This window comes from Battus philenor, unplaced genomic scaffold (genome assembly GCF_028537555.1).
Source record: "Battus philenor isolate CCGP_79_NKW_IND1 unplaced genomic scaffold, ilBatPhil1.0.hap1 SCAF_25, whole genome shotgun sequence".
In the NCBI taxonomy this organism is placed as follows: Eukaryota; Metazoa; Arthropoda; class Insecta; order Lepidoptera; family Papilionidae; genus Battus; species Battus philenor.
The window spans coordinates 10,288,047-10,305,935 of record NW_027181688.1 but is presented as its reverse complement, the minus strand read 5'-3'; the positions used below and the strand labels follow the sequence as shown (position 1 = coordinate 10,305,935).

General features: G+C 33.5%; 1 protein-coding gene across 3 annotated transcripts in view; it reads left to right on the top strand.

Moving 5' to 3' along the window:
• Positions 1 to 17,889, top strand: part of sns (sticks and stones) — a 332,324-nt gene that overhangs the window by 184,370 nt on the left and 130,065 nt on the right. For all 3 annotated transcript variants that reach the window (XM_068768331.1, XM_068768332.1, XM_068768330.1), the window contains exon 5: positions 5,537 to 5,695. In XM_068768331.1, coding sequence (XP_068624432.1) covers positions 5,537 to 5,695 — 159 coding nt within the window. The remainder of the gene's footprint in view (positions 1 to 5,536; positions 5,696 to 17,889) is intronic.

Genomic DNA, 17,889 nt, shown 5'->3' with positions numbered 1-17,889 from the left:
GACTTTTTTGTGGCAGAATCAAGTAATCACAATTATTTTTTCAATTTCGCGATTTTCTATGACGCGATTCAAGAACCCTAACGGCCGTAGGTTGCACGAGCTATGTGCCACGCTCACTGCCTCTACAGACGAGCGTTTCTTCGACATTGGTGACAGTCGTGAATAAATTAGTAGATACCCCAATGCTACTTTTTATAAAGTTTAAATTTTAGAACCCCGTAGGTTATCTGTCATGATGTACGGAAGATATACCGTACAAATCATTAAAAAAAACAAAGGTTGAAGTCAAGACAATTTTCATTTCAATATTTTTCACTCTTTCTAAAGTTAGTTTAACGAGTTAAAATATTTTGCTTTGATGTATTGTTTTTTCTTAAATTAAATCTGTCTTTATAAAACAAAGTCGTTTTTAAATAAGTTTAACAATTTATATCACATGAACGTGTTTTTGTATTTGTCTTGTTTTGAAATAGTATTAAAATATACTCGTAGTATATGTCATTTAAAAAATAATTGCGAAAATTTTTTTTTAAAAAAATTAAATACTTTATCATCAAATAATGTATACAATAACATAAACAACGGCCGTATACAATCAACAACTCGCATTCAGTTTCATTTCTTCAACGAGAATAACAAAGGCGATGAAAAATAAACAAAATCTAACGAGCTACCGAACGTTGTTGACCACTGGCCGCGACAAAGCCCCCGCTCCCACCTTTGTGTGACGCCAGGGGAGCGTAACCGTCGGTCGTTGGACAGTAATATCCTGTTACGTCGATCACAAATGATGGGCGTAAGCGAACTTGCATTTTATTTAATCGAAGTAATAATTTTGACAACATTAAATTTTATTTAACACTGTCTGAAACTTGTAAATATTTCATATCTTATAGAGAATAATGAAAATAGCAAAGTAGTCACTAAGTTTTGCCATGAATAAAAAATCTAAACACAACTTATTTAAAACTCTTAGTTACAATTAGTTTAAATAGAAGAAGGTATAGTTCATTTGCTGGCAATTAATGTATGGTACACCCTATCCAATTAATAATGGTTTCAGAAATACCAAATAACGTGATGATAATATAGTAAAAAGCTTTTAAAAATTTGGTAATTGTTAATAATATTAAAACTAATTATTATTTACTCTGTTCCTGTTATATTCCAATAAAAGAATTGATGTAACATTTCAGGGTAATAACTTTACATAGGACGGTTGGAAATAGACGTAGAAGCGTCCTTTAAGGTTCACCCTGTATTTGTTTTCATTAAGTTATTTTAAAATAAATTTACCAAGACAAAATTTAATACTGTTATGTTATTTTAACAGAGTTGTATGTATACTTAAAGTTTTCTTGAACACCTGCAATCATCATCTATCATCCGTTTTCGCTACAAAGCCAATTTATTATTAATATATATAATAAAGGCCACTTCCGACAGATTTTATTGGAAATCCATAGAGAAGGCTAATGTTCAGCAGCGGACGTCCATTAGTGGGAGCTACGATTGAAATGGTAATGATAAAGATACGAGAGTTTTTAAACTCGCTAAAAATACGCTTTGAGAATACTTTTATAATGTAACGGGTTCGAAGTACAAAAGTATAAAACTCGCTAACGCTTGTAGCTTAAGACCTCTCAATTCATTTTCAAAGTGAACTAAATCAACTGGCCGGCACTTGTTATCCACAGATTTTGGTTCCGACATACCAGACGCGCTGTGTTTTCCCTGCACAGCAAGCCTTTTCCTTTGAAAACCAAACGCTAGGAAGAAACGGCCGAATAAACCCGTGAAAGCACGTAGACGATAGCAAATAGTCACCAAGGGGTAAACAATAGAACAATATAAACGTCTTTGTGAGAGAATAATAGAGCAACCTGAATTATCTAATGACGACAATAGAGGGCGTTGGGGAATATTTTATGAAACCTAACTGCCTTTGTGTCCTTTGATCGATTATTCAATTACAGTAAAAAACGTCTCGAGCGAATTGTAATGGATTCTCATTATAAACTACGTAAAAGCAACTAAAATAAATTGAAGATTTTTTCTATTATTGTAATTATCATCACATGAAAACGATTGAGGTCTTTGAAATGAAGTGATAAAGGAAAATGTTACGCATTCCATGAAAAGCAAGAAGGTCATGCTAGAACAAGATCAAGACTAAACTCTGCACAATATGCTACCAACGAGTATGAAGTTACATTGCGCACATATCCCGCAGGCAACTCGATAACTTCGACAATCTAATGGTTGTAGGGAAAGTTGGTGGTAGAAAAGACCGACTGAACAGCGACGCCACTAATTGGACTTTCTATTTCTAATGACCTAGGAAAGATGCATGAGAAAAAACTCGTCTTTGGCCCCCATATCACCAATTCAATCTCGTAAAGAAATCTCAAACATAGCTCCCTCTATGGCTCGGTTTTCTTTCCCTATACTGGTAAAGAAGTGTAATATTTTTGTGAAATTTTGAGATACATTCTAAATATTTCGCTATATATAACCTCAACGTAAAAAAAAGAAACATTTTATAATAAATAGTCAATATTTAAAACGCCACTCCGGTTGGCCCATTCAGCTCTCCGCTGAACTATTTGAATATATCACGGCGCTCCACCATTGTGCGAAACTGTCATAAGCAGAGATATAAAACTGGGGCGGTGCATTCGCGTGACATTGAAACGGCGACATCAATAACTTAGGAAATAGGTTGCAGATATTGTGTACTGGGCTTCCAATATGTCTAGAGAATTTTTCAATAGATGCTATCACAGAACGACCATACCCGAGCGCTGTGATGAAAGAGAAACTGTACAAGTGCAGTATGCTCAGAGCAATGAGTTGTTATTGTGATTTATACTCGAGTTGCGAGTTCGATACGCGATGTGTGTGCGCGTTTCGTACATTTTTATACATTACCAGCTGTCCCCGTACTTTTGAGTGAGACGGACTGCCTTTTGTAGTAGTTTTTAATATGCTAAAAAAATATTCATGACAAGTTTTTTACCTAAAAGAGCCGTACTACCTTACTACCTTGAAAAATGTATTTTTTTAATGAGCGCCTTCCTTCCATGGGGGTGGAATTAAAATGGTGATCTTGGCGAAAGAAAATATTTCAATGAGTCATTGTTTACATTTATTAAAAAATTTAATATAATTTACACAACGTTAGTTAACTAGGCTGATCCGACGGGTGTTGTCATGTTTAGGTACGGCATGTAATATTTAATTCGGACCTTAATAAATACAAAAAGCAATTTAAAAGACATTGTGTTTTTTGATTTAAATTTTTAGCTCTATTTTCTAATGCGTAAACAAAACAAGTTGATGACTTTCTCACACAGTAACGGGTGATGGCAATTGGCAGTGTGAAAAATATGATTTTTAGATTGATTCGAAAAATACTCAATGACAGATATTGCCCTTTATATATCGAAAGTGCAAAAGCAAGCAGCCGTGACGATTGTTTTTTATCTATAGTAAAGCGGCATGAGGAAACTTTTGAACAAATAATGAAATTAATAAAGTCATGTTCAAGCACCAAAGTAAAGAAGGGGAAAAAGAGTATAATTTTTTTAACTGGCTTAGTTCAACCGAGCATTTTTGTTATTTTTTTTTATTATTTTTAATATCCACATGCACTGAATTACAGCGACCACTTGAATGCGTCATAAAAAGAATGCAACTGAAAAAGTTGCCATGAAAGCCTAAATTTATTTACGTACAAAAATAGGTATCTCCTATCAATACAATACAATACATTAACATAATATATATTCTGGTAAATATTGGTTGAAGTATTTAAATTCGAAATAGATTGAATAACCTTTTAAAATTATAGATCAATCAGTAAATTAAAACGTCGGTGAGCCTCAAAAACGCTATCGTTCGATCCAGTAGCTAATTAAACAAAAAGGTTGGAAAATAGAATTGAATTTTCGCCACTTTCCAAATTCAAATAATGATGAATCATAATTCGGGACTTTTGATGTTACTGGGGTTGCCAGGTAAGCGTTATTAATCGGAGAGCCATAAATTAAATACTTTTTATAAGCAATGGAACGCCGGTCTAAGCTTTGTATTAATGCCGTGAATAATGATGTTTTATTTGAAATAGGAAGTTCGTTAAAATATTTTTATTTAATCTCCATAATCACTTTCCAGTTTTCGGCAAAGGAGAGATAATTATTTACCTTTTATAATGCACATAGACGTATTTGTTGTATACGTAGATAATTTGAACCTCACTAGAAATTCGTTTAATGGGCAATGAAAAATGCTATGCTCGAGATTTTTCTACGGGATCGGATCAGAAATGAGGAAATCCGTTATTAACGAAACTAACCTATATAGCACAGCGACTTGGCAAATTGACGGGGCAGTAGGCAAGACACGTCTACGAACTGAGACCACTTCCCATTGCTGTCTTCATCGGGTCATTCAGCGGATATAGTCCCTCAAGCCATTTATATATATTATGTGTGCAATCATAAATGAAATAAATAAATAAATATATGTAAACCAATGTGTAGTAACAATTACAGTTCTTGAGAAAATAATTCACACATATAAAATAAATTTTTATTTCCTTAGATCAGGCCAAAACTTAAGATTGTCTTTACCGATCTTATTAATAATTTTCTCAATACTCTGTAGGAGGTTCATAAGGGAAAAAAATTTAAACATTGCGTAGTAATTCCAAAAAGTTCGTGAGTTGCATGCACTAATAAAAAGTGTCGCATGAACTAATAAAAAGTGTAATGTCGTTTAAGAGTGAAATCGGTTAGTATTTATCGATTTTAAAGTTGATTTATTTTTTTTTCATGTTTAATCAATAAGTAAAGTAATTAGCCTAAAATATGAAACAGTCATTATTATTTCCTATTGTAATGTGACAGTGGCAGTAACAACACAAAGTCAAAAAAGAAGGAAATATTAAATTAATAATTTTTCTACTTTATAAAATTATTTTTAACATAGTAAGCCTTCTGGCAGATATCTGTCTCAAATAAGTTTATTAATATAAAATTATGCAGTAAAGTTTTAAACACATTTTGAATTTGAGTATAATCAATTATAGAGTCTTTGTTAAAATAATCCTGTCAGACAAATCTTGTCTAGACTCACTCTCTCGTTCGAAATTGTAGAAACTATAAACTCTCTTAAGGCGTCAAGAAAATAAAATAATTATTAGTTTTCGTTTATTAGGATAAAAGACGTACATTAAAATTAAGCATTTTAGTGTACGTCGGTTGCAAAAAAATTTGAGTGATACACACTCCAGCAAAAGTCGGTGGGTTGGGTGCACCGAACATTATTTATTAATAAATATTTTTATACATTTACACAAAACATTTTATTACATAAGTACATAATTTAAACGTATAAGAATAAATATTACATGTCATTTATTTACATGTGATGTAATTTTTTTAAACAAGTCGTTTTAAAATTTATAGATCACCAGCAGATCTCAAAATCTATCTAGAATGAAAGAAAACTTATTTATTTATTTTGTTCACAGCACCGCCGAATGCAGTAGAAATTGTAAATCATCCACCGAACTCAAAACTCGAAGTGAAAGAAGGAGAAGATGTGACGCTGGAGTGTCAAGTCAAGAACGCCAAGCCCGCAGCCAGGATTGTGTGGTTCCGGGGAAACGTTGAGATCAGAGGCGATAGAGGTCAGTTTCTAGATTTATTTATAGTTTTAAAGTTTAAGTAAAATTTACAAATGAAGATTATAAAACTAAAAAAACAATTTGGCATTTAAACATATAAAATAAGATAAGATAAAATGTATAAATTAAGATAAGTTCGCTTATAACAAACACCCAATGTAAGTTTAATGTATATCTTTATGAAAATCTATGAGGTTTTCTTCTTTCTTGATTCAATCACTTCAAGTCATTGTTCACAATTTTTCGGCCACAGAGGTATCAGCGACGTGTACGTTCATGTCTCACATGCGGTTTTTGCTCCAAGACTTTTCTCCTTGATATGCCATAGGTGTATCAGATTTTGGGAGCTGCTACGTCAATAACTTTAGATAGCTTTTGAATTATATATCATATAAATTCCAGCTTTCGCTTCTTCGCTTTATGCTTTATAATACTTTAATTGTATACTAAGTACTTAATAACTTTATTAAAATCTACTAAATAACTTTTGCTAATACTCATGGTGTAAATAAAGTGTAAGTAAAAATCTGCCACCAAACAGTTATCATAAGAAAATGTTATAGTTAGTTATAGTTTCAAAATTGTCTTAATTAAAGATATCATGTTCTCTCTAGGACAAATGTACAGTAATATTTGTCGGGAATTCGTAATTAACATTATGTACTAATAATTATAACATTAAAGGTGGACCTTTTAAATAAATAAAAAAAAATATAGATAGTCGGTTCTCTTAGCAAATATGTAGGTATATTCACGAGCATTGTATTAAAATTTATTCCGACTTCTTTGCAATGTCACAAAAGGTTTTCTGTTTGTGATTTTCTACTCGTAAACAGAGAACGTCGTGACATAAATGCTAGCGTTTCTGTGATAACACTGAAATCTTATATACGAAAGAAATTTTAACCAGTAATTGGTCTTTCACATAAAATTCAAATATTAACGTATATGTACGAATTTATATCACATAACTAATGGTAACAAAGAAAGCATATAAAACACCAAAAAATATACTCATTATCTAACTTACATATAATATATTGTTCTTCAAAATAGTCTCTTTTTGCAATCTAAGCATCGTTGCATCCAGTATAATTTTAGTAAGACGAAGGGTACCCACTTGCACACACAGCTAAGTACTACGTTTTCTCGACTCTCAGAAGGTCCACGCTCTGTTAAAACTCACAATCGTATAAAATTCACTCAATTCTTGCAAACAAAGACTGTATTTTTTAACGATGATACATTAGTGTTTAAAAATTTCTTGTGTCATTGAACTATTCAATATTTGTTATAAGTTTGTTCGTGCATTGTTTATGTTTAAATATTTTTTTTTATTTTCATCGTTTAGTGCTATTTAAAGTCACCATTAGGTTCACACAACGGTGCCAAAGCTAAATATAAAATAGCAGGTGACCTAACATCTTCGGCATTAGCATTCCTATCATGGAATGTTCCAGGGCAATTCCGTTTCTCTAAATTTCGGTTCCAATTATGATTTCAGTCCGATCTAGTTCCAGTCCAGTTCAGCTATCACTGCTGGCGATGTTCCAAATTTAATCTCGATTGTAGTTTTTTTATATCCATTTAGAAAACGTTAAGTAAGATCTGAAAATAAGAATATATTTTTTACAAATCATATCCGCATCAAATCTTAATTGCTACGCGCGATACGGTGGATATTTCATATTTGAGTATAAAACGACACAAAAGTATTTGTATAGAATACTTTAAAATTAAGTAAACTTTGGAAAATTTCCATAAAATTGTTTTTTTGTCTGCGTTCCACGGATACAGCTTGTAGATGCTGAGTACATCGCGTTGTAGCGATAGAGGCCGGGTAGGTTGTTCGGGACTGACAACACCCGTAGCAGGTTTAGACAGGCCTCCTGGCAATACATCGTAGTTTTTTTTATTTTATTTTTTTATGACCCCCGCTATTGGCAGCCTCTCGTACCCCTATTTATGGTGGGACAGGGACTTTATTTGCAATTTAATTTTTCACATGATCATTTTCACATGATTTTTTATTTTCTCTCTCTTCTTTCATATTTTACTTTCTCTTTCGGTCTATTATCTATCTTTCATGCTACATTTCTACTTTCTTACCCTTTTGCTCTGTTCATCTATCATTCTTTCCTATTTATTTTATCACATTTTATCACATTTCTTATTGTATATTTGGATTTTTATTTTTTTATATAACGTTTTTAACTATTTTCTTGCAACAAGCGAGGAATTCTTTCCTAGTTTCTTTTACGCCTATCAGGGAGGCTATTGTCTCCTCCCTGATTTCAACGCCTGACCGTCACTCGAAGCCGTGCCGGAGTCCCCCGAATGCGGGACACCGGGCCACAAGGTGGATCACGGTCTGGTCCACGCCCGGTTCACAGAAGCACGAGGGGTCCTCCTTGAGCTTGAACCTGTGGAGGTACTCAAAGAACCCCCCGTGCCCCGTGAAGAGCTGGGCCGAGACCGCGTCCACCTCGATACTGCGAAGCACGCGGTAGGCTGAAAATACATCGTAGTTTATCTTCACCGACTGGACTCTTCCCTCTACTTAAACTTTTTTTTTCGTAGAGCTTGTTCACCTTAATTGTGTAGTCTCTGGTTATATTTGTGTCATCAGAGATATTTAAATAACAAAAACAAATTATGCTGCTTTAGAAGCCCACTCCAGAACTGAAATGATGTGACTGACAAAATTGACTCTTGAGAGGCCTAAATCTTCAGCAGACACCTATAACCACTCACCCTGTATGCTAAGCATATTTACATTCTATATTACTTGTTGTCAATACATTGCCCTAATTTCATTGCTAGTCTCAGGGTATGTAGAATCGTTGTCAAGTGGTCACTGAAGTTCAGCGTAGATGTAATTTTAAGGTTTCTTTGCACATTATGCTCAGTCACTTACCACGCACAGCAGTAAGCTGCCACTTTTGTATTATTTAGTCACTACCTGTGACATATATTTGTCTATGTTGTGACTATGACAAAAGAACTGTTGTCTCTTCATTTTTTCTTTATCACTATTATTATATCGACGCTGTAAGATAACATTGGACTGGAAATCGTGATAATTTTATCGTCCAATTCTTCGTAGAGCATCAAACGCAACCGCACTAAAGTGTGCGAAGAGCGCAGGGAAATTTGATTCTGGTGCCAATTGGTGAATAGAATAGCCGGGAACGATCCTTCGATTTGATAAAATTGAATTTTACTTAATTTTAAGAACAAATTGAAATACTTTTATTAACTTAACTTTTTATAATATACAGAAATAGGACTATTGCACGAAATCCTTGAGAGTATAACTAGACATAATACTTATAACTAAATTTATATGTATAGACCGATTCGTTATTGATGTAAAAGTTGTTAAAAGCCCAATGTATAGCTTATTCCCTGTCAATTAATGTACAGTAAAATCAATTCAAAAAGCAAAGGTTTTAGAAATAATGAATAACATAATGATGATATAGTAAGAAAAATCATTTTGAATTTCAGATTTCTGAAAATTGAAATTAATTATCATTTAGTGTCTATCCCTGCCTGTATTATTTGTACCTCTCTTAAAGAAGTCATTGGCCTGTCGCGTACCAATCGAAAAAATAAATGATTAACTAAACTTTTAGCACACAAATGAGCTATACATTCACCTATTAAAAGCTCTTATAACCAATCACTCCGTACAAGTAACAAATTAGTACACATATTGACATTTTTGATTAAGTTAAAACAGCTCGAAATTAACTACATTTTTTTATAATGAAAAATAATTAACCTTTTACTTTTTACTTACAACCTCCGAATGGAGAGAGAATATCTTGAGTGGAATTCATCAGAGGCTAATGGCGGCCGCCGCTGGTTCCCTGAACTCAAAGACTTCCGCATCGTTAGCCGCTATTGAAGGGCCCGCGCGATCGGTTCGATGCGAAATTTCCGCGTTTTATATTTCGAATCAACAACATCGTATTACGTTTGATGACATCGAAGATTACCTATAATTATTTACTACTTTACGCTCTGATTTACTGACGACTTGCTTTAATATTTGTTAACTGTAGGCCGTTAGCGCTAAGGATCCTCATCTTAATCACGTAAGATGAAAGACGACCTCTACTAAAGCCATCGGCCTCTGCTAAAGAGTACCCACGCCTTACAGGGTGTAATCAAATCGTTCAGAGTTTGCTGATACATTTGAAAGTGCTCAATTAAAGCCAAACATTCTTATCGCAAACGGACTGTGGTTACGTTGCATATGACAGTATCGCGGTTGTTAGAACCTTTTTGGTTCCATATAATCTAGTAATCTAAAATGATCGGTTATACATGTAAAATCCTACAAAAGGACTCATTAATCATAGAAGAGCTTTAAAGCTTTACACCAAATTCCAATCCCCCAACCATAAAGTGATCATTCTGAAATATGTTAAACTAATTTTTTTTATGTGAGTGCGAGAGTGCGTACCAAGTCTATAGACAGATTGTATTCAATACTTAGTTTGCTGAAATGCTCTTCTTAAAATGCCCTTCTTTGCTATATTATCATTACGTTATTTGTTATTACTAAAGCAATAAAACTTTAGGCGGGGTGTACCATGAATTAATTGACAGAAAGTGAGCTACATTCACACACCCTTATAGAGCTTTTAGACCTATAAAACCTCACCCAGTGTAATAAAAATAATATAAAAATGTAAATTTTGTAGAGTCTATAATTTTTGAGTCGATGATTATTTGAATTTGAATATCGGTAATTGGTCACCACATCACTAACTGGCGGCGACGAATGCCGGTATTGTTGTAGGCGGTAACTAATTAGTCGAGTTTTCGATTTCAATTAGCGAACAATCGAAGCGCTGCGCTAATGATCGCGCGCTCGTGCGACTTTGTCTGTTATCAGCGCTCATTTATAATCTATCACGTTTTTATGCGAATTACCGAATAAAAATATTGAGTCAACACAACCACATATGTAATTCTTTATTAAAATAAAATGTGATGAATTAAGGCGTTTGATTTCATTCAATTAAAAATTTTATTAGCGTTAATTGCATTCATAATAGCACTGCAATATCTGTACATAAAGGATTTGTAAGAACAAAGTATTACAGTTTGTTCTATCTTATTTTGTTCCATTTAATTTGTAACTGTTTGTTTTTTGTTTTATTGCGTTTAATCGTATTCTATCCAGTTATGTTCTATTCGATTTTGATCTTTGTTCTTTCCTATTCAGTCTTCTTCTATTAGGTTCTATCCCGCTATAAGGATATAAACAGAATCCTCTTCCATCCCGTCCTATCCCATTCGATTTCATCTAGTGTCACTATATTCAAATCTGTTCAGTTTCTTTCAGTTATATGCTGTTCTATTTTGCACTCTCTGTTGGCTTTAGGCAAAAGAGATAACCACAAGTAAACCGACATTTGTCGGAAAACAATTGCAATGACCGAAAAAAGGACAAAGACAACCGCGATACAAACAGTAACAAACTCTATATAAAACTGTATTAGTATATGGAGCATCGGTTGAATACTGTTCACGTATTGTCGTTTTATAAAAAAATCTCCTAGATACGTTCCACACACGACCGGCTAATTTCGTTTTTGCTATGTTTCATTCATTTTGCGCTTCACGATGCATATACATCGGAGTTGTCTTAATACGTGTTTCGACTTGCGAATGGAAAATCCCGAGAGAAATCTGTAGCTCGATCCCGGAGCAAAGCTGGAAATAAATTACTGTTTCTTTTAAAACTTAATCAACGGATATGATTTATTAAGACAAACTTCGATTCTTGTTTGATTGCGGAATGCGATTAACATGAGCCTAAAATTAATTTATGAATGAAGAATTCACCAAAATAAAAATATTGCCTCATTAATTATTGATCCATTTTCTTTTATTTACACTACTATTATTCGTAGATCATATTCTCTCAAGGAGAGACGGCCACGTTAAGATCAGCTAATATTTAATATAATATTCGCCCTTTTAAAAATCCCGGTGAGGTTATAACACTTTTTCCACTTTTAATAAATAATAGTGATCGCCTGTGAAAGAACAATGGAAGAGACAAGTTCAAAGTAAGGATAGGTAAACGATCAAAGTAACCGACGTAGACATGTAGCTCTTAACTGATGACCACATGGGCTTTAAGATTCTAGTGTAGAGACCACAGTACAAGGTAGATAAGCGACCTTAATAAAGCGATCACAAGACGATGATAGACGCTGGATGCATGTCGATTCCAACTGGTCCTCGGAAATCTATGGGAGAGACCTATGTCCAGCTGTGAACGTCCTACGACTGAAATGTTGTTGATAATGATTATATTTTATAACGTAAATGTACACAAGATTATATCAAAATTGTTATATTAATGGAGGCAGCACCTTTTAATGGTAAAATAACAATTAACATTGATCGCATAAAAGGCAGTTTCCATCAAGTTTTGATTTAGATGTTACAGAGGAAATATTTTTCGGTGATGGAAAAAGAGAATATTAAACTTGACCCTTATATACCTGGCTTAGTGTCACTTCTTTTCAATTAAAAAGATTCTGCTCGATAATCATGAAAATTATAAAAAAAAATAAGATGTGCTCGCAACAGACGATAATTCATAATCCGTCATGGCGTTTTGTTATTTGGCAAAATATTAAAACAGTTGCCAGCCTCAATTTTCAGTTATACTATTGTGCTACTTTATTTTGTCACGTAATACTCTCCGTTGATTTTGTTCAAGGTTTATAATATCAGGCAATTTAGATTGTTTATAATATATCAATTTTGTCATTTGAATTTTGTTTACATTTAGATAATTACTCAAACCTACGAAGGTAGAGCATTAAATTTAGCTTCTCTATAACTAATATTTCTTAACCATAATTACAAGTAGCCCGAATATGAAAAGATCCAACGGTAAATTAATTCAATTTATTTGTTTATGTTTTTACTTGTATTACTTATTTTAGTATATTTTTTGTGATCACTTTCTTAATTGATATCCAATAGGACCGGTCGGAAGAAGCTTGCATTCTAATCATCCGCGATCTTAACAAGTTCATTTGTCCACTTTGTGGATGGGTGTCCTATGCCAGTACTCGTATACCAATAAATACCGTAATACAAAATTATACCTACATGTATTATAATTTATCGAACATTTTTTATAACTTTAAAGGAGACAAATTGTATACTTGCTATTTAAAACTTCATCTTATATATGAAGTAGTTAGTAAGACGTCATATGTCAAATATCGCAAAGACATTTCGAACAATGGACTAATGAATTATTGCCTTCAAATCACGTCTTGCCTATGATTGCATCCTAATATTGTATTAGGCGTGCCCTACAAGTGAGGTTTGAATTGGGGATGAAGGATTGATTGGAGTTGCATTCTCTAAACTAACACATCGGACTCTACATACATTCTGAATTAATTCCTTAGAATCTACTTAGGTTTCAGACGAGCATATGGTTTTAATGTTCTTTATTGATGCTACTAATATCATTAGATAGGTTTACTTTAACATAGAAAAATTTTACTGGATTTTTAAATGATATTTGTAGTTGATAATTGGAAGTGAAATTTTTGTACACGACAATTTTATACATGACGTTGTTTTATGGGAAAAACGGTATACTGGAATAATTCATAATGGTTACACTTTTAAGTTATTTTTTATTGTAAAAGCGGTAAATGGCAGGCAATACGTTTATATTTAAAAAAAAATTAATTACATCATATAGTCTTTATAAAAAGTTGGATGTATTTCTTTTTGCGTGCAAGAAATTATAAAGCTTAAATAATTCAAACGTATGCAGTGCATCAAATTGAGCGTCATCCCATTTTAATAATGTTTTCAATGTGTTCAAGTCCGGCCTTTTGTGTGCTTTGTATCACCTGTGGTGATGGACAGGGCCGGGGTGTTGAATGTCCATATTACATAGTTATTCTGAAGAGCAGAGTTGTGTTTCAATAAATAATATACGGGTGAATATAAAAAATTAATGCCAATCAATGTTTTTCTCGATAGACAAAATAGAAACGCTTCTGGAAAGTCTATAGATGGTTCAAAAAAAGATTATTACATATCCTATTTACAATAAAAATATGCAACTCAACCATAATAAGAAAATTGTGAAAATCTTCGTCATACACGTTTCTAGAGCAACGCGGTACAAAAAACAGCGGATTAGATATACACGTGACTCGAGCAGATATCCGAAGAATGTAATATTCTTGTTCTGACAGCGGATATTAATGGCTCAGACGTGTGGTTGTAATAAAAAATCAGTATCCAAAGTATTTTGTATTAACACACGTATCTTGCGTTTGGGAAATATGGATCAACGTAGTAACTGCTTCAATGTTACTAGATTATGGTAGGTGATTTAGACACCGAGGTACATAAGATGAAACGACTTTACTATGTTATAAGTAATTAATTAATTTATTTATTTTACTATCCCCGTAGGCCCTTTCATTGTAATCACGTGTTTATGTCAGGAGAAGAATTCCAGGAAAGCCTAAGTTTAATTTACAAGCATATTGTTCTTCATTTTTATTGGAATACTTATAGTTTGCAACAAACTTAGATAGATCTCTTATCACAATATTCTTAATGAAGTCTTAGAGTAATCGATGATCAAGCTTTTTTAATAAATATTAACCATGAAAAATATTTCTTTGATAGTTTTAACTAAATTTACTCCATAATATTATCAGATAATATTTTATAAGATAAAAAGCAGGAACTAAAGACAGGAGGTGAAAGGATTCGTGTGTCAAAAGAATTCAAAGCTCAGGTACAAATGAAGCGATGGATCACAAATAACCGATCACAGAGATGCATTTCGGAGAACGTTCTGGAATTATACACCCCAATAAGTACAGTCCATTCCGTATGATGGAAATAGTCGATTCCACACGACGTCGACATGTATTAGTTTGTGCTGTTTTTGTTAGACTATCAATGCGTAGACCTCTTAATTATCACAAGCAATGGTAGGCTAGTTGATGTCTACGACAAGATTCGATTCCTGGGACAGAACTTTCTCGTTTGTTCATTATCGAAAGTCATGTCCAACCCGCAAAGCATTGACGAAATCGATAATCGCTGTTTTCACGTCATCTTAACATCCGTTTTACTCAGAACAGTAGTAATAGGGAGTCTAGTTATTGTGATAATCCTGTCTGCGTACGTAAGTATATTAAATGTCATGAAACGTGACTCCTCACTCTAAGCCTCATTAACAATGCTGATAGGCGATCAATGAACTATGGAGAGGGTGCTCGGAATTTCTTTACGAAATCTTCAGGGGCGAGGTTATTCGTGGGTAAACAAATGTAAACGACCTAAGTCAGCACATCGACAGGTTGTGGTGGCAGTGAGCTGGCCCGCTCGGGCTTTGAAGTAGAGATCACCGCCCGGCAGAACAACTAAAGACGTCCACCCACTTGGTGGACACACGACCTTACGAAGGCCGTAGAAAGACGTCGGATTTCGACCGCTTCCAACCGATAGTTTTGTTAATTTACGGGAAGGTATTATGTCCAGTGGTGAATGACAGATGTAAGGTGTATGTCCTGTGGCAGAACTGATGATGAAAACTTTATGAAATTTGGATAAAATAAAAACGCCACCGCGCAGTACAACTAAAAGAAAATATTCTAAAACTTTTCATAATGATATGATATTTTTATGTATTATATTCAATTATATGAATTATATAACTAGATTAATAAACTCAGTCTAAACTTAAGTGATTTTTCTCTGAGAGAGCCTACTAATGGTAGAGTGGACAGTGACTGTCTTACTTAACTTACGATCCAACAGGAACACATGTGAGTTATTTGTCACACAAACAAATAACTGTAAGAAAATTACAAGGGTCATAGGATAATATATAACTTAACAATTTATCGTGTTTTAATGCGTTTTAGTTGTTTAACGAGCATAGATACTAAATTGTGAGCGCTTGGTGGTGTATCCGGCATACAAATATTCCATCGCTTCCTGAACTCGGTTCAACTTCAATAAACGCGACTGACATTGACGTAAACCCCTGCCTCTGAAATATTCTGCGAAAATTCTCGAATCACCTCGTGCTCTATCGGCTTGTCATTCGACCAGATTGCGATGAAACTTTTAATACGATTTGAGTTTTATTAATTTATCTGTTTTAACATTTACTAATATTATTCGCGTGATAACATTCGAAACTTAATTTTTAAATAAATCTTACGAAAGAGCGTATTACAGAAAGTTTTGTAATTATGGTATAAGCAATTATATACGAATAATAATTATCAAGAACTAATTTTATATACAGCGTGATCGGTTAATTATGTAAAAGCTTCAAAAGGGTGAATATAGAGCTTATTTGCTATCGATTAATATGTGGTATGCTTTACACAAAAATAATGATCTCATAACAACTAATTACATTAAAGTAAAAAAGTGCTTTCAAAATTCGTATTACTACATTTTAATTTTTTTTATTGTTTACTATCTATTCCTGCAAATTTCGTATATTAGCTTGTTATTTGGCCTGCCGTATTGTAATGGAATAAAATTTGTACATGTAACATATTTCAGAGTTTATTTTTTCATACTGGATAATTTGAAATTACTGTAAAAGCAGCTTTTATCTGTCATATGAGCTATACATTCACATCATTAACGCTTTTACATAATCCTGTATAATTTGTTCATAATAATTAACTGTATATCTTCGCTATCAATCCATTTATATTACGCGCCACAGAGGCTGTCTTTAGCACGTCGGCTTGTCATCAAAAGCTTCAATCAAAAGCTTTGAGAAATATCGAAGCTCTGTATCAGATGTTTGGGCACCGGACAACTGATCTTTGAGATAGATTCTGGAAGTTGTATCAAAGCATTTCATGTTTAAGATAGGTTGTTTGGTCAAGAAAATACCAAAGTTACTATTGTACTAAACATCCAATAAAGAATTGAGGCATCCTTTTTTCCCAAGAAAGTAATAAAGGACCAAATGTCCGAAAGTTATTGGTATTTTAATGGGTGCTTAGTGGCTTCATTTTCTTTGGTGAAATTGTTTAATAAAACCCAGGTTACTCGTGGATTGCTGCCCCAATTTGCCTACTTATTTAAAAGTATTGAAGTGGCGCTGTGTGTAGCTATATTACTTTCACTTTATTATATATACTAATACTTTATTAATACATTTAAAATGTTATTCAAATAAATACGTGTATTTGTCAATTATTAATTAATGTCATTATCTTTTCTTGTTCATTTAAAGTGATCAATTATGTTTCATGAAAAAAATTCCAGAGGAGCCTAGTTCGATTTTAACTTTAATCAAACGGTATCCTTCAATTTGAAGTTACGTGCGTTTTTCCAACGCAACCTGGTCTTAGAAGAGACAACAATATTCTCAAACAGGTGTTTTTCTGTAATCACTACCGCAATACCTTGTTAAAGTGGTAGAATTGTTAATTATTTGATAACTAAAACACATGAGGAATATATTGTACAAAGTATAGACAACGTATCTCACTACACCCATAACACATTCTGCAAGATCTTGAAGAGACGTTATTAGGATGCCCATTTATTAAACCTCATCCTCCTTAGTGACTGAAAACACTGCAAAAGCAGGCCTCACCTCAACAACAACCAATATATAAGCGATATGTCTATCGCTCAGACAACACTCGTACGTTGCAACAAAATCAGGCATTACATTTTTAACAATCCGCTTTACTTTCGCGAACGGGAGCTCGCCCCTGCCTCCACGTACAGTGAAAGCTGTCAGAGGTAAGATCTGTATCCCACCCTCGATCGCTGAGTACTCCTCGCTGCTATCCAAAATCACACACGCTCACTACATTCTACACTCGCAATTGAACTTGGAACTGTGGCGTCTACGAATTCAATTCCGATGAAGCTGCAAAAGTTCCCCGGTCTAGGAGCATATACATCAACAGAACCAATGATGCAGGCCCTGTGTAGGTGGAATTTTTTCTTAAATTTATTAATATTGGTTATATAAAACTCATAGACCACCGTAGAATCTTCGAGTTCGTAGAGCATCGTAGAATGAATAAAAAGTTGTTTGCTCATATGTTTATAATTTTTAAACTTTATTTAAAGCAATTTATGGGAATATTTTACGTCATGAAACGTAACGACGT